This window comes from Bos mutus, chromosome 19 (assembly GCF_027580195.1).
Source record: "Bos mutus isolate GX-2022 chromosome 19, NWIPB_WYAK_1.1, whole genome shotgun sequence".
Classification (NCBI taxonomy): Eukaryota; Metazoa; Chordata; class Mammalia; order Artiodactyla; family Bovidae; genus Bos; species Bos mutus.
This window is the reverse complement of record NC_091635.1, coordinates 35639591-35664705: the sequence shown is the minus strand read 5'-3', so window position 1 is coordinate 35664705 and position 25115 is coordinate 35639591. Positions and strand designations below refer to the sequence as shown.

General features: G+C 42.6%; 1 protein-coding gene across 1 annotated transcript in view; it reads left to right on the top strand.

Annotated features, from left to right (window-relative positions):
* Positions 1-25115, top strand: part of PITPNC1 (phosphatidylinositol transfer protein cytoplasmic 1) — a 264102-nt gene that overhangs the window by 118266 nt on the left and 120721 nt on the right. The window contains exon 2 of the mRNA XM_005887768.3: positions 13623-13771. Within this exon, the coding sequence (XP_005887830.1) occupies positions 13623-13771 (149 nt within the window). The remainder of the gene's footprint in view (positions 1-13622; positions 13772-25115) is intronic.

The window sequence follows — 25115 nt, the reverse complement described above, 5'->3', positions numbered from 1 at the left end:
AATCTGTCTTTCAGTCATGTCCGACTCTTTGTGACCCCATGAATCACAGCATGCCAGGCCTCCCTGTCCATCACCAAGTCCCGGAGTTCACCCAGACTCACATCCATCGAGTCAGTGATGCCATCCAGCCATCTCATCCTCTGTCGTCCCCTTTTCTTCTTGCCTCCAATCCCTCCCAGCATCAGAGTCTTTTCCAATGAGTCAACTCTTCACATGAGGTGGCCAAAGTACTGGAGTTTCAGCTTTAGCATCATTCCTTCCAAAGAAATCCCAGGGCTGATCTCCTTCAGAATGGACTGGTTGGATCTCCTTGCAGTCCAAGGGACTCTCAAGAGTCTTCTCCAACACCACAGTTCAAAAGCATCAATTCTTTGGCGCTCAGCCTTCTTCACAGTCCAACTCTCACATCCATACATGGCCACAAGAAAAACCATAGCCTTGACTAGACAGACCTTTGTTGGCAAAGTAATGTCTCTGCTTTTCAATATGTTATCTAGGTTGGTCATAACTTTCCTTCCAAGGAGTAAGCGTCTTTTAATTTCATGGCTGCAGTCGCCATGTGCAGTGATTTTGGAGCCCAGAAAAATAAAGTCTGATACTGTTTCCACTGTTTCCCCGTCTATTTCCCATGAAGTGATGGAACCGGATGCCATGATCTTCGTTTTCTGAATGTTGAGCTTTAAGCCAACTTTTCATATGATCCAGCAATTCCCCGTATAAGTGTGAACTCGAAAGAATTGAAAGCGGGGACTCAGATACTTGTACAGCACTGTTCATAGCAGCATTAGTCACAATAATAGCCAGAGGGTGGAAGCAACCCAAATACCCATCAGTAGATGAATGAAGAAGTATCCATGGTATACACATACAATGGAATGTTTTTCAGCCTTAAAAATGAATAACATTCTGACACATGCTACAGCATAGATGAACCTTGAAAACATGATGCTAAAGTGAAGTAAACCAATCAAAAAAGGACACCCATTGTATGATTTCATTTATATGAGGTGTCTAGAATAGACACATTCATAGACAGGAAGTAGATTAGAGGTTACTAGGAACTGGGTGGAGGATGAAAATTGCTATTCTAATAGGGATGGAGTTTCTTTTTGAAATGATGAAAAAATTCAGAAATGGACGGTAGTGATGGTTGCACAAACATTGTGAATGCACTTGCTGCCCCTGAATTGTACATTTAAAAATTGCTAAAATGGTAAATTTTGTTAAGTATTTATATACCACAATTTAAAAAGATGAAAAAAAGAATCCTGTGAAGAATAACATTCTGGTTCATCATTTTGTCTCTACGTCCTTTTTTCTCCCCACTCTTTGAATACACGGTGAACTATATTTTATCGTGGCATTGCCTCCCTTAGCAGGATATGCAGAGAGATGAAAGGATTACCAACTGCCTAGAGAGCAAGAGCAGGGCCACCACTCAGCCTTAAAATACCAGTTGATAGAATCTCTCTCCAGGTCACTAGAATAAGCCTGAGATGTGTCAGAAAGTTATTTATTTATTTATAATTTTATTGCAGTGTAGTTGATTTATAATGTTCTGTTAGTTTCTGATGTACAGCAAAGTAATTCAGTTACACACATACATATTTTTTTCATATTCTTTTCCATTACAGTTTATTACAGGTTATTTAATATAGTTCCCTATGCTATACAGTAGGGCCTTGTTTTTTTAATCCATTTTAAATATAAGAGTTTGCAATGGCTGATCCCGAACTCCCAATCCATCCCTCCTCTACCACCGTCCCCCGTTGGCAAACACAAGTCTGTTCTCCATCCATGAGTCTGTTTTAGTTTCATAGATCTCATGAGCGATATATGTTTGAAAAAGGCAAATACAGTCTCTGTCTTTAAAGCCTTTCTCTTTCTGACTTACTGCACTTAGTAGGATCATCTCCTGATCCACCCGTGTTGCTGCAGATGGCAGCATTTCAGTCTTTATTTGTTGTTGTCGTCTAGTCACTCAGTCACGTCTGACTCTTTGCGACCCCATGGACTGCAGCACACCAGGCTTCCCTGTCCTTCACCATCTCCTGGAGCTTGCTCAGACTCATGTCCATCAAGTCAGTGATGCCATCCAACCATCTCATTCCTCTGTCGTCCCCTTCTCCTCCTGCCTTCAATCTTTCGCAGGGTCTTTTCCAGTGAGTCGGCTCTTCGCATCAGGTGGCCAAGGTATTGGAGCTTCAGATTCAGCATCAGTCCTTCCAGTGAATATTCGGGGTTGATTTTCTTTAGGATTGACTGGTTTGATCTCCTTGCAGTCCGAGAGACTCTCAAGAGTCTTCTCCAGCACCACAGCTCAAAAGCATCAATTCTTCGGCATTCAGCCTTCTTTATGGTCCAACTCTCACATCCATACATGACCACTGGAGAAACCATAGCTTTGTCTAGATGGACCTTTGTCAGCAAAGTAATGTCTGTGCTTTTTAATATGCTATCTAGGTTTGTCATAGCTTTTCTTCTAACGAGCAAGTGTCTTTTAATTTCGTGGCTGTGGTCACCATCTGCAGTGATTTTGGAGCCCAAGAAAATAAAGTCTGTCACTGTTTCCATTGTTTCCCCATCTATATGCCATGAAGTGATGGGACTGGATGCCATGATCTTAATTTTTTGAATATTGAGTTTTAAGCCAGCTTTTTCACTCTACTCTTTCACCTTCATCAAGAGTCTCTTTAGATCCTCTTCACTTTCTGCCATAAGGGTGGTGTCATCTGCATATCTGAGGTTATTGATATTTCTCCCAGCAATCTTTATGGCTGAGTAGTATTTGTATGTGTGTCTGTGTGTATACCGTATCATCATCCAGTCATCTGTCGATGGGCATTTAGGTTGCTTCTGTATCTTGGCTATTGTGAATAGTGATGCTATGAACATTGGGGTGTGTGTATCTCAGAATGATAGATTTTTAAATGTAGTAATTTCTGGAAATATACCCAATTTACTCCGTTTTGCCTCTCTTCATTAACTGTCTGTGGAGAGCAGGAGTTAACGACCATATACTTTTCTCCATCAGTCATCTGCTTCCTTTTACCAAGGAGGAAACACCTATAGGATGCGATTGCTTAGGAAAATGGTACCTTCCCTGCAGCCAACCACATACCCTATGAGCATCTATGGGCTACAGGCGCCGTTGCAGGCAAGTGAAACCTGGGGTCAGTCCCCCAAAGTGGGGTGAAGACGGATGCTAGAATTTTCCCAACTTTGATCCACATGTCTAATTTGGTCATAACTCTCTCTCCTCATTGCTAGATAGTTAGCAGAGTGCTGAAACCACTTGCCGTGCCAGCTAGCACTTAAGCAAGCAAAGAGGTTCAGTGACCTTCAAATATTACTGAGATCGTGTTGTTCTAGGCTTGAAGTGGCTTGAATAATTCTTTCAAAACATTAAGTTGTTCATTGTTCAGTTGTACATGAAGCAATAAGGGCTACTCTTTGCATTCAGAGTGCCCTTCTGTTCTCAGAAGGTCTCAAAGACACTGAAACTAATTGCTGTCATTCCTACAAGTATTTCTAGCTTTAACCAAAACAATAGCATCCTTTGATGCCACTGGGTGGGTGCAATAGGCTTCAGAAACAGGGGCTTTTCCAGTTCTGGAAAGAGCCTGTTACCTCCATAAGGATAGACCTCTCTCCTAGAATCGCTTCTGGAGAGGCCAAGGTTAAGGAGGTGAGCAGTGACACAGGGGGTGTGGCAAGAAGATGGCACAGGATACATTTCCCAGGAAAGTACTATCTTAGTTTTCTCCCTTTTTGGTCTTGTGATTGGCTGTGGGTTTCTGCTTGGTAGTAAACAAAGAGACTTGATTGCTTTGTAAAGGTCAGCCCTGTCACCAAACCTCTCCATTTACTTGAGTTGCATTTGATTTCACGTTTGTTGAAAAATGGTTCAATGGCTATGATGTCAGCCTCAAGTTTCTTGGGCTTATCAGCCTTGTGTCTTTGAGATGGAACTCAGGAAACACTCCTCTTTGGTGGAGACCAGGTCAACCTTGTTTATAGCTCTACCTCCAGTGTCTATAGGGCCTAGTGTACTCTGTTAGTTCAATGCATGAACCAGAAGGAACTGGACTCTACACCCAGAGTGTCCCCCAACCCATGCCTGGAGAAATCCCATGTTCTGCCCCAAGGGCAGACTACCCTTGTGGTTTTGAACTGAGTCCTGGCAGTTCCTGTCTTTGCTCTGTGGTTTCACATGCTGCTCTCTAAAAGCTAATGTGTTCAGCTTCTCATTTATCAATACTGGGGAATGATACCTCTCACTTGAGCTAATGCTTATAAAATAGCCTCTATATGCTGATAGTTATCATTTTGGCTTTTAAATCTGTGCATTAAGTGAGTTCTCAAGGCTAGAATACCTCCCCCAAGGATAAGTCTGTGTTGGAAGGAGCAGTTAAAGTATGCGCTCTTATTTTTCATATACTATACTCTCCTGTACTCAGTCAAGTGGATCATGCTCCTGGACCTCCCAGTGTACTGGAAACGATTTGCAGTTTTGCACAGTTATAAGCATAGAGTTCTGCTTGCTTGCACCAGCACAAAGCATACCCTGAGCCCTTCCCCTGGCATTAAGTTGCTCTATTTCTATCCAGTTCAGTCCAAAACTTAGGATGGGTTAAGCACCAGCATATGATGCTGTTTATATTAGTTTGTCATGAAAAGGGGATTTTTGAATTAAATGTCGATAACCCAGCTCCTTCTTAAATCTTTTTATCAGCTTTTTCATTCCTGCACCCTGGCATAATGACACAGGTATTACGTAAACATGGCACCTCTGAGGGCTGCTTATAAAGATCCGGGAGAAAAGATAAATATGTGATGATGCACTGATATCCTGAAATATGAGCTGCAGGTTTGTATTTTCTTTGTGGCATCGGATATTGGTTTTCGTGCTTTATTGACCTGGCAGGGAGAGAGCTGATGAAACACCGAAGAACTTTACACTTTTTTTCTTTTAAACCTCTCTGTCTACATGGAGAAATCTGAACATTGAATCACAGAGCCAGAAAGACTGATGGGGCTAGCCACTCATGTCTTTGCAGAGCCCAAATCAGATTCAGCCCTCAGAAGTAAAAATACACACCTCACCTTCCCATTGGAAAAAAGGAATTGCAATTGGGCTTGTTGCAGAGTCGCTCCCAGGCAAATGGAGGAGTTGGGCTCTGAACTGTGACAGTCCTGTTCAATAAGAAGCTGGTGTCCTCAGTGACCTGCGTCAAGGTCGGCAGGATTAGGGTGAGTTTGTATTCGGTTAATCACTCTTTCCCTTCTGTCAGGGTCTTTGTCAGTACTGTGTTGCTTGGGAACATCAGCAACAAGAATCCTCTGGAATGCTAATGTTAAAGACATTTAAGTTTAGGGCAGAGCGAGCCAGACATCTCTTCCTGCGTGGCAGAAATCTGGCATCTTGCAGAGCATTGTCTCTAGAGGAAGTCATTTTATAATTCTGTCCCCTGGGCTTAACACCTTCAAATAAGCTTCTAAACCAAAGATCCAGCAAATATAAAAGTCCCTGGCCTTAAAAAAAAAAAGAAAGAAAGAAAAAACTTTTGCATAATCATAAAAATAGAATCACTGATAGATGGCCACCTTGAGGTGTGAAGTAAGTCGCACTCAGGGACAAAATGACATGTTCCAGGTTTTTTAAAGAATTGTGATGAAATATACATCACATAAAATTTACCATTCTAACCATTTTTAAGTGTACTGTTCAGTGGCATTGAGTGCATTCACATTGTTACATAACCATCAACAGCATCCATCCATCCCCAGAACTTTTTCATCATCCCAAAGGGAAACTCTGTCCTGCTGAGCGCTAACTCCCCACCCCTGGCAACCACCATTCTACTTTCAGTCTCTGTGAATTTGACTAGGGATGTCATATAAGTGGATGTTCCCAAGCTTTTTATAATATTTTGGGAGATGTTTGATCTGACTTCCATCTAAGAAAACTTTTACAGGAGGAAACGATGGTCTTGGGCTGATTGTCACAAACAGTTTTCCTGATTGTCAGGTTTTCCACTATTTTGCATCATAGTGGTGTGTATGGCGGATGCCTTGTTCTTTAGCCTTCATAGAACTATAGACAAGTGGAAACAAATGAAACAGATCTTCACCTCCCAGTCAGATGTGTTGCCAAACAGGAGCTATAACTACTTAGTGTAGTTTTACATTTTAATGAAGCATATTAATTTGTAAGTTTTTTTCTCACTTGATTCTCACCGTCCTATGAGGTATTTGCTTAGTCCCATTTTAATGATGAGAAACTGTGGCTCAGTTCAAATTGTCTAGGGCTACAAAACTCATCAACAGCAGAATCGGGACTTTGGCCGCCAGTTTTCAATTTTAAAAGTGCAGTGCCTCCCACCATAACACACTGTGCACAATTATCACCTCTCTGGAGGTCCACGCAATACCAGCCCTCAGAAAAGAGAGGCTCCTCCAAATGTATCCCTGACTGTCCATGCTCTCCCTCACTAGCTTGGAAACACATGGAAACCCTTGGCCTGACAAACCAGCCTCCAAAGTCTTGGTGTGGACTGAAGGCCTGACTCTCTGTCACTGATGGCCCAGTTTAGGGCTTCGTCCAGCACCGTCCAGTAGAAATATGTGAGCCACAAATGTAAGCCACATATGTAAAAGAAACAGGTGAAGTTACTTAAGAATACATTTTAGGGACTTCACTGGCAGTCTGGTGGGTTAAGACCCCACACTTCCAATGCATTGGGTTTGGGTTCAATCCCTAGTTGGGGAACAAAGATTCTACATGCCATGGGGTGCAGCCAAAAAAAAAATGCATTTTACTTAACCTCATATCTTCAAATTATTTCAATATGCAATCAGTTTAAAAATTAATGAGCTATATTACTTTTTTGTTATTGTCAAGTTTTTTGTTGTTGTTACTAAGTACCCATTTTACACTTTTAAGCAATCTCAAGCCAGATGCTAAAATTTTATCAGAGGTATCTGATGTGAATTGAGATTTCATAAAAATTTCCAGTTGAAACAGTAGATTGATATAGCTGAAGGTGTCTCACATATATGGAAAAGTTTTCTTATAGCTGAATTGAGTATCCGTTTTAAAATTTAATTAAAAAGAAGGAAAATTTAAAATTCAGTCCCTCCATTGCACAGGCCACATTTCAAATGCTCATAAGCTACATGTGGCGAGTGGCCATCACCCTGGACAGCACTGGTTAGGTGAGCGGCTAAGGCTGCCCCAGACTGGGCCCAGAAGCACTGGACTAGACAGGGGTCAGCAGCCTTTTCCCTAAAAGGCCAGATAGCAAATATTTTCACCTCTGCAAACCACATGGTGTCTGTTGAAACTACCCAAGTCTACTCTGATATCATGAGAGCAGCCACAGAGTGAATGAGTATGACTGTTCCAATAAAATTTTATTTTACAGAACAAGCCCCAGGCCACATAGTTTGCCCACTGCTGGACTAAAGCATTTGTTCTGCTGCTTCACCCATGCTGTGAGAGTCTAGAACACAGCTTGCTCTAGCCTCTAGTTTTCTGAGATGAGGTTGTTAAAACCTGGCTCCATTGTATCCCCTTTCCAGTGTGTAATTACAACTTTGGCATCACTTGGTGTGAAGACTGCAATGCACCGGAGTCCTGGGTGATGTTTCATCTTTGAGACACACTCTTCGGGGCGCTCCTTGTGCATAGGGAGGCAATTGCTTCACAGTGCTTTGAGGTCTGTGTATTGACAATGGAGAAAACTTGGGGTAAAAAAAGCCAATAAAAGCATTATGGGTGATGTGAATAATGTGTGAAACTCCCAGGAACACCAGGGTATACCACCCTCTATGCTCTCTCCACACAGCCAGAGAGAGGCAGGAATCATGCCCACTTCACAGGTGGAAACATATACAATAATCATGTTAAATCAGACGGACAGATATTTCTCCATGGTTATGATATTATGTGGCATGCATTCATTTTGATGTTAAAGGCAGAAGTAGTGATATCATCAGGGAATAAATCCATCCAGACTAGGTAATATTTATTGCAAAGCAATGGTCCCCAGCTTTCACATCATGATGTTTGAAAATGGTATCGGTACTAATGGAGAAGAGAAAGGGACAGGAAGGGAGGGATTAGAAGAAAGATAACACCCCATGGTTCTTTAGGGAGGGGGAAATACAGGAGTCTGGCCTTGCAGGGATCTCTGAAGCTCAGCAACTGGGGGAAGGGGCAGTTAAGTGAAAATCAGTCATAGTTTGGGGTTCTGTTGAACCTAACTCTTCAGGTCCAAAACTTTCTCCGGCAAGAATGATGTTCAGGTGGTGGTGGTGGTCATTTAATAATCCCTTAACATACTCAGGAGTTTTGACTTGGGGGTTACCTTTTCTAAAATCAGGGTTTGAGGCTGAACTGAATTAAGTATCTTGATCATGAGTGGTCACATTTGCAAAGTACAAGGTGATGAAACTCCTTGGTTTTTCCAGGCACATTATGCAACTCTGCCTTGCCTCAAGTTCTGCAGCTCTATTAAATGTTCAGTGCTGCGAGCAAGTGGGAAAGATCTGCATCCCCATGATGGGTTTTTTTTTTTTTTTTTTTTTGACTACAGAGATAATTATTTGGGGTAGCTATTCTGATGATGGCTCACACAGAGGCTCAGCCCTGCAGCGCAGAGCTGTCTCTAATCGTGATTGCCTGTAATGATTACCCCAAACTCTGGAATTATAACAATAGATTTTACAAAGTTAGAGCATAATTACTCCGCCGTTCCGTATGTGAACACAGTTTAAACATCTTTGATCTTTTGAATGATATCAGACTTTTGTTCTTCATCTTCTGAAATAGTGAAGTTCAAAGGCAGTGGCTCCAAACCATCCCTCTTTGTTTTTCATAGTGAGGTCAGGTTTATTAAAGCAGTTCACCTGTTAGAGAAATAAGGGCTGAACTTGGGTGGAGAAGAAAGAGTACAGGCTTGTGGTGTTCAGATCCCAGTTCTGCCACCTGGAAGCCACATGGCAGGAGAAAGTCTCTAGCCTCTCAGAGACTCAGATCCCTTATCTGTAAACACCTACCTGGCTGAATCATTGTGAGTCTTAGAAATGAATATAAAGCACCTAATTGGTGCCTCACACCGATAGGCAGTCAGTGAAGCGTTTTCACCACCACCATCATTGTCATCACCTTCACCACCATCATCAATCCTGTTATTGATTCTCTGGCTTTAACATCTTCACAGTCCTTCTGAGTCTATGGATTTTGCAGCCTTCACTTTACATAAAAGTTAGTTTGAAGCTCGTGGTCTTCATCTAACTTAAGGATGAAGCTTTATGAGAAATTAGTGTTAAAGACGGAAAAGGCAATGGCACCCCATTCCAGTACTCTTGCCTGGAAAATCCCATGGACAGAGGAGCCTGGTAGGCTGCAGTCCATGGGGTTGCTGAGGGTTGGACATGACTGAGCGACTTCCCTTTCACTTTTCACTTCCATGCATTGGAGAAGGAAATGGCAACCCACTCCAGTGTTCTTGCCTGGAGAATTGCAGGGACGGGGGAGCCCGATGGGCTGCCGTCTGTGGGATCGCACAGAGTCGGACACGACTGAAGCGACTTAGCAGCAGCAGCAGTGTTAAAGAGGAAAGAAGAAACAGGCCCTCTAAAAATGGAACATTCTGGTCTTGGTTCCATCTGGTACTGAGCAAGTGAATGAATACCTTCCTCACCCTCTGCTGAAGTGGTTCTCAGCTTTTAGCTTGTGTTTGAGTAAGATCCCAAACTCCCTGTATGTCACAGTGCGAGTGTAACATGGGCTGGAATTGACCCAGGATTTAGCATTTTTAGGAGCATCTCTGGTGATTCTGAGATATGGTTCAAAGACTCTCTGTTTTGTCCTGTCCCCTCCAGTTGAGAAACTTTTGGATGTATGTGTCTTTGAGTGAATTTGTGTTTTAAAACCTCCACTTCTGGATGGCCCTTCTCAGATGGCCACAACAAGCAGAACAGTCCTGATTTGCTTGAGAGCAAAGAAAGCGACAGCTGCAGAGCCCTTGATCATCTCGGTGTCTGGGCTTGAGTGTCCCGCCACCCCCAGCACCGTCACCCACGTGACTGAATCCAGTGTCTGTCGGTCGCCCACAGGCTGACGCTATCTTAGTGAGCTAACTCTGGTGTCTGCCCTGCGATGGCTCATTCAGGAGCTGCTGGAATGATCAATGAGGCTGGGCAGCCAGGCCCTCCTCCGGCTGCTGGTGAATCAGCCTCTGGCTGCCTTGGCCCTTTGCTTTCAACACAGAGCAGGAAGCACTTGAGCTGAGCACAGCCAGGCTGACTCGAGTCTGGCTAATGGCTTTTCTGTGTCATGCATTGTCCTCGGTCCCATGCATTTCCATGCGTGAGTGGGTTGGAGCTCCTGGAGATGGTCCAGGAATAGATATCCCTTCTGCATCCCCGCCCCTGACCAAAGCCCTGGACAGCATTTTGGTTTAAGGGTATACGCTTCAGAAGTGGGGTCAACACTTTAAAAAAAAACATTGAAGTTGTCAACTCAAGAAAAATTCGCAACCTAAAAGATGTGTTAAATTGTATTTGCGGCGCTTACTGAGAACTAGAGAGAGCTCTGAGAAGGGAGGAGCCAGGATATATAGGAGTTTTGGCTGGGGGAAAAAACACCACATAGTCAAACAGTAAAAAAAAAAAAAAAAAAAAAATACCATGTAGCAGTAAAAGATATGTTAATCACACACACACAAAAAAACCATACATCTCAAGGTAATGATTTTAGTGCTTTTTTTTTTTTTTTTCCATGAATGGGAAGGTTCATGAGTCTAGGTTCTCTGAAATGTTTCCTTAGGTATGCATCAGGGCCAGTGTCCAAAACACAGAATGTTACCTGTTTTTCTCCATCCTGAATTCTCCTCAGGGCTCAACACTGAGGCTTGTTGTGGGTTGGAGTCAAGAGGCTACAGTGGCTGATGGCATGATGGCAGACAAATAGTCTTTGTTTACTGTAATGGCAGCAACGTTCTCTTTCCACAAGGTGGAAATCAGATAACACAGAGTTAACCATTTTAAAGTCAATTCAGCAGCATCAAGTACATTCACCACGTTGTACGACCACCACCTCTAACCAGATCCAGACCTTTCATCACCCCAGATGGAAACCTCGTACTCACTGAATTGGTTGGCTCGGGCTGCCATAGCAAACACCACAGGATGGGTGGCTTAACCAACCAGCATTGTAAGGGCTGACAGTTGTGGATGGTGGAAATCAAAGACCAAGTGTCAATAGTCAGGGTTGGTTCCCTCTGGGAAGGCTGGGAGGGAAGGATCTCTTCTGGGTCAGTCCTTGGCTTGTAAATGGCCATCCTCCTGCATCACTTCACCACATCTTCTTCCCTGAGGGTCTCTATGTTCATCTTGCCCCTTGGGGGCTTCCTAGGTGGCACTAGTGGTAAAGAACCCATCTGCCAATGCAGGAAACGTAAGAGACCTGGGTTCAGTCCCTGGGTCAGGAAGATCCCCTGAAGGAGGAAATAACAGCCCACTCCAGTACTCTTTGCCTGGAGAATCCCATGGACAGCAGAGCCTGCCAGGCTACAGTCCATAGGGTCACAAAGGGTCAGACACGACCAAAGCAACTTAGCACGCACATAAGGAAACCAGCACTGTTGGATTGGTGCCCATCCCAGTGACCTCATTTTAATTTGATTGCCTCTGTGAGGAGCCTGTCTCCAAATAAGGTCATATTCTGAAGTACTGGGACTTACATTTGACTTTTGGGAAACACTATTCAACTGGTTAACAGCCATGAAGCAGTATCAGTACTTCCTTCCTTTTTATGGCAGAGTAATATTCCTTTGAAAGTAAACATGTTTTCTTTGAACACCAAGTACAAAGCAACTTCTAGTGAAATCTCCATCCCCCGGGCAGCTGGGCATTGTGTCCTAGGCTTGTGTGCCTATCCACATAAGGTGGAGTGTTGATCTCACAGGTGTAACCTTTTTCTCACTGTCTTCCTCCTGGAAAGAGGGTTAGTTAGTCTTTATGAGCAAAGGAAAGAGGACTTACTAAGGGGAAGCCAAGACAAGCTTCTAATCCCAAAATGTGTTTAAAAATACATTTTATCTTTGATTTCCTTTCTCCTCTCACTCCCTTCATCCTCAGCACAGACATAGATACATTAAAAGCATTTTAAATGCACACCCTTCTGGGGAGGAGCGTGGCACAGGAAGCTCTGCCCTTTGAGAAGAGCCAGACTCTGACTGCTCTTTCCATTGTCATGGTGACTGGGCCTGGTCCCTTGGGCTGACCTCACACCAGAGTCTTTTCCATTCTCTTCACACTCCCCTCCCTGCACGTGCCTCAGAATAAAACAGGGACCTTCAGACATGTGAGTCCTCTCAGCTTTAGAACTGACTGCACTGTTGGTTTGTACATTTCACCTTGCCCCCTTAATTTAAAATCTATTTCTCTTATGCACATAGACAGGAGACCTGCATCCCTGCTGACCTTGGCTCTTTGGGGATAACCCAGAGCCATCATTAGCTAGCTGCAGACTCAGGTCCCTTGTCCCCATCCCATGGGCCTCGATGATGCTGACACTGTTGTTTCACACCGAATCTGCAAGAAGGACCACAGCAGGGTCTCATCACCCTGCCTTCTGATTCTGAGCAGACTTCATGCAAAAGTTGTTCTACTCCCTCCTTCGCCTCTCTCTCTCTTTCTCTTCTTTTCCCCTCCATTAAATTAGCTTTTGTCACTTCGGAAGTTCACTGGGTGAAGAGATGCATGCTGGCTCCAGGGTTTTCAGAGAGGCAAGAAAGAGACTGGAACAGCTCAAAACAGCAGACAACATGGAAAATATTCACATTACATGTTGTTCTATTTTATCACTTTCATATACGCACATGTGGCTCCAGGGCCCTCAGGCTAGAAGGCCACACACTGTTAGTGGAATTGGTTGAAAAGGATTTATACTGTATAGATTTTCTCCCTTGTGGACGAGCCTAATGGTGGGTTCACAGTTTCCACTCAAGGGGGAGTCTGGGCATCTGGATTTTTTTTTTTTAAGCTTCCAGGTCATTCTAATGTCCATCCAACTTTGAGAACCACTATTCTAGAGGACAGAGACCTCCAGAAGAGTTTTAACACTTTGAGAGAGGCAGCAAAAGAAACAGGTGACATCTAATCCTCTGTGCCCAGCAATGCAGTTAATTAGGCAGAAAGAATGGACAGAAATAACACACCCTTGTCTGTCTTGTGCCAAGCAAAATAGGAATTTAGCTCCACCTAACCCTGTAAGGCCAGTGTGAAAAGGGAGATTCCAGCGTGCCCACCTCCCTGCTACTAACTATGGTTGGTTGATTGGCTGCCAAACCTTGAAGACCGTCACTCCCCTGGTGAACATTCGCCAAGGTGATGCAAAATGTTCACAGGAACAAGCCATTTCTGCATTCTACTCACAATTAGTTCTCCTCCTTATTCCTGAGGAAAAGTAACATCAGGCCCACGTGCTTGCTTGCTTTTCTCAACAGAAAGTGCTGATGCCATGAGTTGCTTGCGGCACCGTCGTTGGGAGGGGTTGTCATTAAAAGTGAGTAGTGGGGCTGACCTGTCTGCATCGGTGTGTTTTGTAGTACAGAATCGGACAGCTGTACATGATCAGCAAGCACAGCCACGAACAGAGTGACCGAGGAGAAGGGGTGGAGGTCGTCCAGAATGAACCCTTCGAGGACCCTCACCATGGCAATGGACAGTTCACAGAGAAGCGAGTATATCTCAACAGGTAAGTCCTGGCAGCTGGTGCTCCACCTCCAGGCACCCTCCCTGTCCAGGAATCCCTCCCATCTGGCCTCATGGCACTCAGTAGAGGCTGTGACTGTCTGGGATGAAAAGGTGAGTTAGAAAGTCTTCATATCCACCCTCCAAAACCACCAGTCTAGTTGCTTCCCCCTGCATTCTGCAAAATAGTCCTCAAATGCATTTTCATCAGGAGAAGCTTTCCTCTTACCATTCGCAACCCTTCCACCACATGTTAGGATGAAATCAGATCTTAAGGATTAAAGGATTGTCTTCTCCCTTGGATCTGGGATTAGCAGAAGGAAAGAGGCAGCTTTGCCTGTAAGTTGTAGAGAAGTAAGTGCTGAAGATAGTCGTGTACCAATGGGGTCTTAACTCAGTAAGATCTCCACTTCCTGTTGGTGGAAGTGTCCCCAAAGGGAATTGACAAAACTAACAGTCACCTGTGACCAAAGTAAGATACAGTGTGTGGGTGGTTTCTATCTCTCAACCACTTGAGAAACTTTATAACTTTTCCTGCAGCAGAATTAGAAGTGGCCAGCTGTCTCAGTCATGTCTGTTTTCTCTATCAAAATATTCATATTTATCTTAATGGAGAGTAATAAACATGAGTAAGAGGGAAATTTGTTATTAATAGGATATCTGGACTTTCAGTAATAATTCCATTCTTCCAAGGTGAAGGATGTCATCTCTCCTTTGGAAGGGTAAAAATTCAAGGATGATCAACCAGCACTGATCAGGACTGCCATTTCTGTTTTGCAAAATACATTTTTTAATCTTTTCTGTTTTCTCATCACTAATGACATAATTGATTACTGGGGCTTGTCTGATCTTCTCCCTACCTTACACTCCCTTCTAGGTCATTTTCTTCCTTTTACTTTACTGGGTCAGAACATTTGTAGTCACATGCCATATGGGGTATATTTTCTTAAAACTAACAGTCTATGTTAGTGAACCAGTGTGTGACCATTCCGGTCTTTGCTATCCTCTCCGTGAATACTCTACTACCATCTATGGCCTCCCTGTTAGCCCATTTCTCATTATTCAGAAAGCACTACCAACATAATAGTTGGACTGTGTCCCCATTTTATCCACTGACATTTGTGAATATTTCTCCATTCTCAGTGCTTTGACCACAAACAGATGTTCCTGAGAGAGCCATATTTGGAGTCTCTCATTCTTGCATGACCTCCACCTTCCAACAGGCTGAAGGGGACTATTTCTTCTTGACGGGAGTGTTTGTGTTCTGTCAATAGAGTGTTTGGAAATCTCTCAGGTCAATATCCTGACACTGAAGGCCTTGGGCTGATTAACCAACACATTTTAATCAGCCCAAGGATGCAGTACCAGGGAATTCCTGAGTCATGATGAAATGCAAATGAGATCTATCCTGTTCACCTATTAGTAGCTGTGAGTTCCCAGGATTTGGAACCAGTTCAGCCTGCAATCAGCCGTTGATTTGCAGGAGTAGCTGAGCTCCAAGTCTAGTCTGAGGATGGCTTCCTTCACAGAGAGGTTTCTCAATATGCTGCTTTGACATTCTTAGTGCTAAGGGTGTAAATAAAATATTGAGCATCACTCACCTCTGTAGAGCAAAGAGAAGTGAGGAGAGTGCGAGAAAATAGATAGAAACCTACAGAAAATTCCATTTCTCACCAGACAATTGCATTTTCCCAAGTTATTGCCTGGGGAATGTTCCCTATGTATGAAATTTAAGAAATTAGAAAACTTTATAACTTTTCCTGAAACAGAACAAGAGGTGTCCAGCTGTCTCTGTCATGTGTGTTTTCTTTATCAAAATATATGACATTTATTTTAAAGGAGAATAATAACCATTAGTAGGAGGGAAACTTGTTATAAATAGAATATCTGGACTTCCAGTAATAATAACTAAAAAGATTAATATAGACCTTCCCCCTGCACCTCGTATGACAAACACAGGGTGAAATATAACCATATAAAACTGAATTCAAACCAAAGAAAGGGAAATCCTCAGATACTACAAATAAAGAGACTCTAACAGGAGTGGAAAGCAGATGAGCTAATGCTAGGGAAGCTTGCGGATGTCAGAACTGAGTGTGGGCCCTGCCATCCAGGGGTCGGGGGTGTAATGCTCATAGGGTTAGTTGCTTAGTCGTATCCAACTCTTTGTGACCCCATGGACTGTAGCCCACCAGGCTCCTCTGTCCATAGGATTTCCCAGGCAAGAATAGTAGAGTGGTAGCCATTCCCTTCTCTGGGGATCTTCCCGACCCAAGGATTCAACCCGGGTCTCCCACATTGCAGGCAGATCCTTTACCTCCCATAAAGGGACAGGAAGTGAGGCCTCAGTGCCTGTAAATGGGGCATTGTGATTAACAATCATGCAAAAGAAAAAAGTTTTTGACAAAGACTGAGAAAACTTACTACTCAGAGATGCACCCTGAAAGAACTACTAGGACTTCCCTGGTGGTCCAGTGGCTGAGTCTCTGCTCCCAGTGCAGGGGCTGCTGCTAAGTCACTTCAGTCGTGTCTGACTCTGTGTGACCCCATAGACGGCAGCCCACCAGGCTCCCTGGGATTCTCCAGGCAAGAACACTGGAGTGGGTTGCCATTTCCTTCTCCAATGCATGAAAGTGAAAAGTGAAAGTGAAGTTGCTCAGTCGTGTCCGACTCTTCACAACCCCATGGACTGCAGCCCACCAGGCTTCTCCGTCCATGGGACCCTCCAGGCAAGAGTACTGGAGTGGGGTGCCACCGCCTTCTCCCCCAGTGCAAGGGGCCTGGGTTCAATTTCTGGTCAGAAAACTAGATCCCACATGCTTCAATGAAGATCAAAGATTCTGCATACTGAAACCAAATAATTAAGTAATTGAAAGTACTACTGGACTTCCCTGGTGGTACAGTGGATAAAAATCAGCCTTCCAGTGCAGGGGACACAGGTTCAATCTCTGGTCCATGAAGATTCCACATGCTGTGGAGCAGCTAAGCCCGTGCACCACAGATACTGAGCCCACCTGTGCTCTAGAGCCAGCGAGTTGCAACTACTGAGCCCTCAAGCTGCAACTGGTGAGCTGGTGTGTCCTAGAGCCTGTGCTCTACAGCAGGAGAAGCCACTGCAATGGGAAGCCCATGCACCACAGTGAAGAGTAGCGCCTGCTTGCTACAACTGGAGAAAGCCTGAACGCAGCAGTGAAGACCCAGTGTAGCCACAAAAAGTACTAATGAAGGCTGTATTTTTAAGTAAAAGGAAGTTGAAACCAAGAAGAATGAGGAGGGAATCTAGAAGAGATAGTAAATATCTGGACAAATCTGAATAAGCATAGAATGTTGCAAATATATGAATAACGAGTAATTGGAAATATACGCATGGAATTTAAATAATTCAGATAACAATAACAGAAGATGTTCGGTTCAGTTCAGTTCAGTTGCTCAGTCGTGTCCGACTCTTTGCAACCCCATGGACTGCAGCATGCCAGGCCTCCCTGTCCATAACCAGCTCCTGGAGTTTACCCAAACTCATGTCCATTGAGTCGGTAGGCATAGTAAAAACGAAATGCTGTAAGTTGCTAATAATATCTAGAAAGAGGAAAGACATGCTTATTAATTTTAAAAATGTAAAGCAAATATGCCTATTCAAAATGTAAAAGTAACCTCTAAAAGAATAGTAAAATAATATGTTTTGGTCATGCACGGTTTTAGAAAGCATGATCAATCCAATAGAAGGCAGAAGAAGAACAAAGAGAAGTCTACAAAAACGTATGGTAAATAGAAAACATAAGTTGTGTTTGTCAGATGATAAATCAAAATATATCACTAATCACAATAATGTGTTAAATCCTAAACCTGAACCTAGCTCAACAAAGATATGGCAACACTAACAAAATCACAAGTGCCCTGAAGTTATAATGGGAGATTTTAACTTACTTCTTTAATAAACTGATAGAGCAAGTAGACAACTTACTAATAACAAGCATAAAGAAGATATAAACAACTGAATTACAAGCTTGACCTAGTGGATATTAATAGACCATGGAACCAACATGCCTTTCAAACACACATGAAAGTATATAAAAACTGAATACAAAGTAGGCCAGAAACCAGTCTCAAATACTAGAAAATTGATATCATGTAGGTGCTATTGGCTGATTTCAAAGCATGACAATAAGAAATTGCTAAAACAATAAGTGTATGACCTAAATCAAATCCCTTATGACTATACATTGGAAGTGAGAAATAGATTTAAGGGACTAGATCTGACAGACAGAGTGCCTGATGAACTATGGATAGAGGTTCATGACATTGTACAGGAGACAGCAATCAAGACCATCCCCAAGAAAAAGAAATGCAAAAAAGCAAAATGGCTGTCTGAGGAGGCCTTACAAATAGCTGTGAAAAGACGGGAAGCGAAAAGCAAAGGAGAAAAGGAAAGATATACCCATTTGAATGCACAGTTCTGAAGATTAGCAAGGAGAGATAAAAAAGCCTTCCTCAGTGATCAATGCAAAGAAATAGAGGAAAACAATAGAATGGGAAAGACTAGCAATCTCTTCAAGAAAATTAGAGATACCAAGGGAACGTTTCATGCAAAGATGGGCTCAGTGAAGGACAGAAATGGTAGGGACCTAACAGAGAAGCAGAAGATATTAAGAAGAGGTGGCAAGAATACACAGAAGAACTGTACAAAAAAGAGCTTCACGACCCAGATAATCACGATGGTGTGATCACTGACCTAGAGCCAGACATCCTGGAATGTGAAGTCAAGTGGGCCTTAGGAAGCATCACAACAAACAAAGCTAGTGGAGGTGACAGAATTCCAGCTGAGCTATTTCAAATCCTGAAAGATGATGCTGTGAAAGTACTGCACTCAATATGCCAGCATATGAGTGGAAAACTCAGCAGTGGCCACAGGACTGGAAAAGGTCAGTTTTCATTCCAATCCCAAAGAAAGGCGATGCCAAAGAATGCTCAAACTACCGCACAATTGCACTCATCTCACCAAGCCAGGCATCAGCAATACGTGAACTGTGAACTTCGAGATGTTCAAGCTGGTTTTAGAAATGGCAGAGGAACCAGAGATCAAATTCCCAAATCCAATGGATCATCAAAAGCAAGAGAATTCCAGAAAACATCTATTTCTGCTTTATTGACTATGCCAAAGCCTTTGACTGTGTGGATCACAATAAACTGGAAAATTCTGAAAGAGATGGGAATACCAGACCACCTGATCTGCCTGTTGAGAAACCTGTATGCAGGTCAGGAAGCAACAGTTAGAATTGGACATGGAACAATTTGTTCCAAATAGGTTCCAAATAGGAACTGGTTCCAAATAGGAAAAGGCTGTATATTGTCACCCTGATTATTTAACTTATATGCAGAGTACATCATGAGAAATGCTGGGCTGGAGGAAGCACAAGCTGGAATCAAGATTGCTGGGAGAAATATTAATAACCTCAGATATGCAGATGACACCACCCTTATGGCAGAAAGTGAAGAAGAATTGAAAAGCCTCTCGATGAAAGTGAAAGAGGAGAGTGAAAAAGTTGGCTTAAAGCTCAACATTAAGAAAACTAAGATCATGGCATCCTGTCCCATCACTTCATGGCAGATAGATGCGGAAACAGTGGCTGACTTTATTTTGGGGGGCTCCAAAATCACTGCAGATGGTGATTGCAGCCATGAAATTAAAAGATGCTTACTCCTTAGAAGGAAAGTTATGACCAACCTAGACAGCATATTAAAAAAACAGACATTACTTTGCCAACAAAGGTCCATCTAGTCAAAGCTATGGTTTTTCCAGTGGTCAGGTATGGATGTGAGAGTTGGACTGTGAAGAAAGCTGAGCGCCAAAGAATTGATGCTTTTGAACTATGGTGTTGGAAGAGACTCTTGAGAGTCCCTTGGACTGCAAGGAGATCCAACCAGTCCATCTTAAAGGAAATCAGTCCTGGGTGTTCATTGAAAGGACTGATGTTGAAGCTGAAACTCCACTACTTTGGCCACCTGATGCAAAGAGCTGACTCATTGGAAAAGACCCTGATGCTGGGAAAGATTGAGGGCAGGAGGAGAAGGAGACGACAGAGGATGAGATGATTGGATGGCATCATCAACTCAATGGACATGGGTTTGGGTGGACTCTGGGAGTTGGTGATGGACAGGGAGGCCTGGTGTGCTGCGGTTCATGGGGTCTCAAAGAGTCGGACACGACTGAGCGACTGAACTGAACTAAAAACAATAAGTGAACTCCCACAACATATAGAAATATAAACGTTTCTAAGCATTTAATGGGTTGAAAATGTCAGATAAGATACTTAATTTCCCAGCCACCTTTGCAGCTAGGGATGACGTGTAACCTAGTTCAGCCAATGAGATGTGAGATTTTCCTCCATGATTAAAAAGGGTAAGATATTCAAGGTGTTTCTAAGAAAGGGGATGAGGAACACATGGTGATGGCTGAGAAGGCAACAAGTAGTGCCTACTACATGAATCTTGATAACAAAACTGAGCAATAACATTACAAAGAGAAACTTAACAGATCAATTTCAATTAAGAATGTAGACATGAAAATCCTACATGAAACTTTAGCTAATCAAATACTTCAGAGTATAGTACTCTTGCCTGGAAAATCCCATGGACAGAGGAACCTGGTAGGCTGCTGTCTATGGGGTCACATAGAGTCGGACAGGACTGAGCGACTTCACTTTCATTTTTCACTTTCATGCATTGGAGAAGGAAATGGCAACCCACTCCAGTGTTCTTGCCTAGAGAATCCCAGGGAGGGCAGAGCCTGGTGGGCTGCCATCTATGGGACAGAGTTGGACATGACTGAAGAGCCTTAGCAGCATAATAGTAATAATAATTCATGACTTGATCAGATTTTGTTCATTAATATTAATATGAGAATTTGACAAGATTGCTGGGTATAAAATTCATAATAGAAAAATCAATAGCACTATTACACAATGGGAGCAATAAGTGGAAAAAATAAGTTTTAAAAATTCCGTTTATAAGAGAAAAGGAAACTTAAGGTACCCAGTAAAAAAATCTACAGATACACAAAATCTTTTTGGAGAAAATATGAACAATTAACAGAGGACATTTTTTAAAAACCTGCACAAATGAGAGTATTCATGAATGGGACATGCTGCATTATAAAGTTCCAATCAATTTTCAGGTCCGTTATAAATTTAAAGTAGATCTAATTAAAATGCCAACAAGGTTGTTTTTAGATAGAATTTAAGGATATAATCCTAAAATTCCCAGTTACTATAGCTTTATAAATAGTCTTGATGTCTGGTAGGGTAAGTCTCTCCTACTTACTGAACTTTTCCAAAATTCTTCATATGAATCTTAGGATTAGAAACCCCAGTGATGTGAAGAATACTGGACGAAGCCAAGGACATTTAACCTGGAAAAGCTATATTAGGGCATATAATGGTGTGATCAGGTGGAAGAATAATTAGGCCCATGTATTCTGTGTGACCTCAAGAGGACCAATTAGACTAAGACCAGTGGGTGAGAATGCCAGGAGAAAGATTTAGGCTCAGTTTAAGGAAGAAATCTAAGTATTCAAGCCATCAGAAAACATAGTAGGGTGATTTATATAGTACATTGTGCTGTTGCTGGGAGTGTTTGAGCATAGTAGAATACTCACTTCTCAGGCAGTTTCAGACATCAAGTAGGCAGTTAAAATAGCGTTTCAGATCCTTTTGAATCCTAATTTTCTACGCTTGAAGTATGTTTCAGACATTACTCCAACTCTCCTCCAGCACACGTAAATGAGTAACCAACAAAGCACAGGAAAAAGTACTTTTAGCTCCTTTTGCACAAATCTAAGTAAGTCCGTTATTTTATCTCAGAACCAGGAAGATTATGGTTTAGTAACAAAAAAGAAAAAAATTGATGCTTGACATAACTATAAAATACCTATTTTCGTAATCATAAAAGTAAACTGTCTTCCCTGGTGGCTCAGACTGTAAAGAATCCATGTGCAATGGAGGAGAGCCAAGTTCAATCCCTGGGTCGGGAAGATCCCCTGGAGGAGGAAATGGCAACCCACTCCAGTATTCTTGCCTGGGAAATCCCATGGACAGAGGAACCTGGCGGGCTACAGTCCACAGGGTCTCAAAAAATAGGACATGACTGAGCAACGAACACTTTTCACTACTTTGTAGTTACGAACTAGAGTTAACCCACCTCAGGCTAACACATATCCTGCATGCAGAGATCTTGGGACTCTCATTATGGTGAGGCTGCTTTATAATTGTAATTCATTAATTGAATATTTATTGAAATTGACAATATGTAACAAATTGTTCTGGTATTAAGAATCTCTTAATAAGTAAGACATGGTCCTTGTATTCTGATCAAAGTAGGGCCTAGGTCAACTGATTTCATTATTTGTAAGTCCAGCTGTCCATCTTATGAGTGGTGTCAAGGAGGAAAAACTTTTCTTCCATCCACTTTTTGTTGTTCAGTCGCTCAGTCACGTCTTGACTCCTTGCGACCCCATGGACTGCAGCACACCAGGCTTCCGTGTTCTTTACCGTCTCCTGGAACTTGCTCAAACTCATGTCCATTGAGTTGGTGATGGACATTGAGTTGGTAATGTTTGGTGCCATCCAAACATCTCATCCACTGTCGTCCCCTTCTCCTCCTGCCTTCAGTCTTTCCCAGCATCAGGGTCTTTTCCAGTGAGTCAGTTCTTCAAATCAGGTGGCCAAAGTATTGGAGCTTCAGCTTCAGCATCAGTCCTTCCAATGAATATTAAGGGTTGATTTCTTTAGGATTGACTGGTTCAATTTCCTTGCAGTCCAAGGGACTCAAGAGTCTTTTCCAACACCACAGTTTGAAGGCATCAGTTCTTGGACGCTAAGCTTACTTTATGGTCCAACTCTCACATCCATACATGGCTATTGGAAAAACCATAGCTTTGACCAGACGAACCTTTGTCAGCAAAGTAATGTCTCTGCTTTTTAATACGCTGTCTAGGTCTGTCATAGCTTTTCTTCCAAGGAGCAAGCGTCTTTTAATTTCGTGGCTGCAGTCACCATCCGCAGTGATTTTGGAGCCCGAGAAAATAAAATCTGTCACTGTTTGTATTGTTTCCCCATCTATATGCCCTGAAGTGATGAGAGCAGATGCCTTGATCTTAGTTTTTAAATGTTGAGTTTTAAGCCAACTTTTTCACTCTCCTATTTCACCTTCCTCAAAAGGCTTTTTATTTCCTCTTCATTTTCTGCCATAAGGGTGGTGTCATCTGCATATCTGATGTTATTGATATTTCTCCCAGCAATCTTGATTCCAGCTTTTGCTTCATCCAGCCTGGCATTTTGCTTGATGTACTCTGCATATAAGTTAAATAAACAGGGTGACAATACACAGCCTTGATGCACTCCTTTCCCAATTTTGAACCAATCTGTTGTTCCATGTCTGGTTCTAACTGATGCTTCTTGACCTGCATACAGATTTCTCAGGAGGCAGGTAAGGTGGTATGGTATTCCCATCTCTTTAAGAATTTGCCACAGTTTGTTGTGATCCACACAGTCAAAGGCTTTAGCATAGTCAATGAAGCAAAAGTAGATGTTTTTCTGGAATTCTCTTGCTTTTTCTATGATCCAGTGGATGTTGGCAATCTGATCTCTGGTTCCTCTGCCTTTTCTAAATCCAGGTTGTACATCTGGAGGTTCTCAGTTCACGTACTGTTGAAACATAGCTTGTAGGATTTTGAGCATGACCTTGTTAGCACTTGAAATGAGTACAATTTTGCGGTAGTTTGAACATTCTTTGGCATTGGAATGAAAACTGACCTTTTCCAATCCTGTGGCCACTACTGAGTTTTCCACATTTGCTGGCATATTGTGCTAGGTCACTTCAGTTGTGTCCAACTGTGTGCAACCCCATGAACAGTAGCCCTCCAGGCCCCTCCATCCATGGGATTCTCCAGGCAAGAACACTGGAGTGGATTGCCCTTCCCTTCTACAGCACTTTAACAGCATCGTCTTTTATGATTTGAAATAGCTCAGCTGGAATTCCATCACCTCTGCTAGCTTTGTTCGTAGTGATGCTTCCTAAGGCCCACTTGACTTCCAGGATGCATTCCAGGATGTCTGACTCTCAGTGAGTGATCACACCATCATGATTATCTGAGTCATTAAGACCTTTTTTTGTGCAGTTCTTCTGTTTATTCTTGCCACCTCTTCTTAATATCTTCTGCTTCTGTTAGGTCCAAACTGTTTCTTTCTTTTATTGTGCCTATCTTTGCATGAAATGTTCCCTTGGTATCTCTAATTTTCTTGAAGAGATCTCTAGTCTTTCCCATTCTGTTGTTTTCCTCTATTTCTTTGCATTGTTCACTTAGAAAGGCTTTCTTATCTCTCCTTGGTATTCTTTGGAACTCTGCATTCAAATGGGAATTTCCTTTTCTCCTTGGCCTTTCGATTCTCTTTTCTCAGCTGTTTGTAATCCATTTCATATTGATGGTTCGGGTCCTGCAAATTAAACTGAAACTGATGGATTAACAGGAGAAAAGACACGTTTTTATCCATGTACATAGGCAAGAGCATCCAGAAAAATATGACTCAAAGGAGTGGTTAGAATTTGGGGCTTATATACCATTTTAATAGGGGAGGGAGAGAAAAGGGACTTATGGGAAAAGAAGTGTCTTGTATGAAAAATAAATGGGGCCTCAGGAGAACAGGAGAGAGAAGATAGGTTTGTGACAATGTCTGTTTAGGTGCTTTCTTGTCCTGTGCTTACTTCTTGTCTCTGGTGATAGGAGTCAATCTTCTCTGGTTGCAAAACTCCTGGAGAGGGGATTTATAACAGTTGAATTCTTTTGGGAGGCTCTGTTTTTATGAGGATAAGCAGAATTCAGAAAAAATGTCTTCCTGCAACTGTTGGATTCTCAAATGTCTTCAGCTCAAATAATGCTGATGTCACTGCAGCGTGTTGTGGACCCCCTCACTGACCACAGGTAAGTGGGTTCTAAAAGTTGGACTGGAAGTTACTAAGTTGTTCCGGTGCTCAGAAATATCAATGTCCTATGGACCTGAACTCATGATCTGGCAAAAGTAATAGATTCCCTTCTTTACATCAATGTGTATGGCAAGGCAAATCACATTCAGAAACTGCTTTATCGATTTATTACCCAGAGCAACTATCTGGAGCACTGGAAGTACTCAATGGCTGTGTCATCAGGGCCTCCTCCCCAGGTCTGTCTTGATCAGAAAGGACATTTCATGGAAGGATGTTAGTGGTCCACAGAATTATCTGGAAGCTTGAGATTGGATAGCTATCAGTTCAGGGCAGCTCCAAGAAGCCAAGAACAACAATGATGAACCATCTTCAGT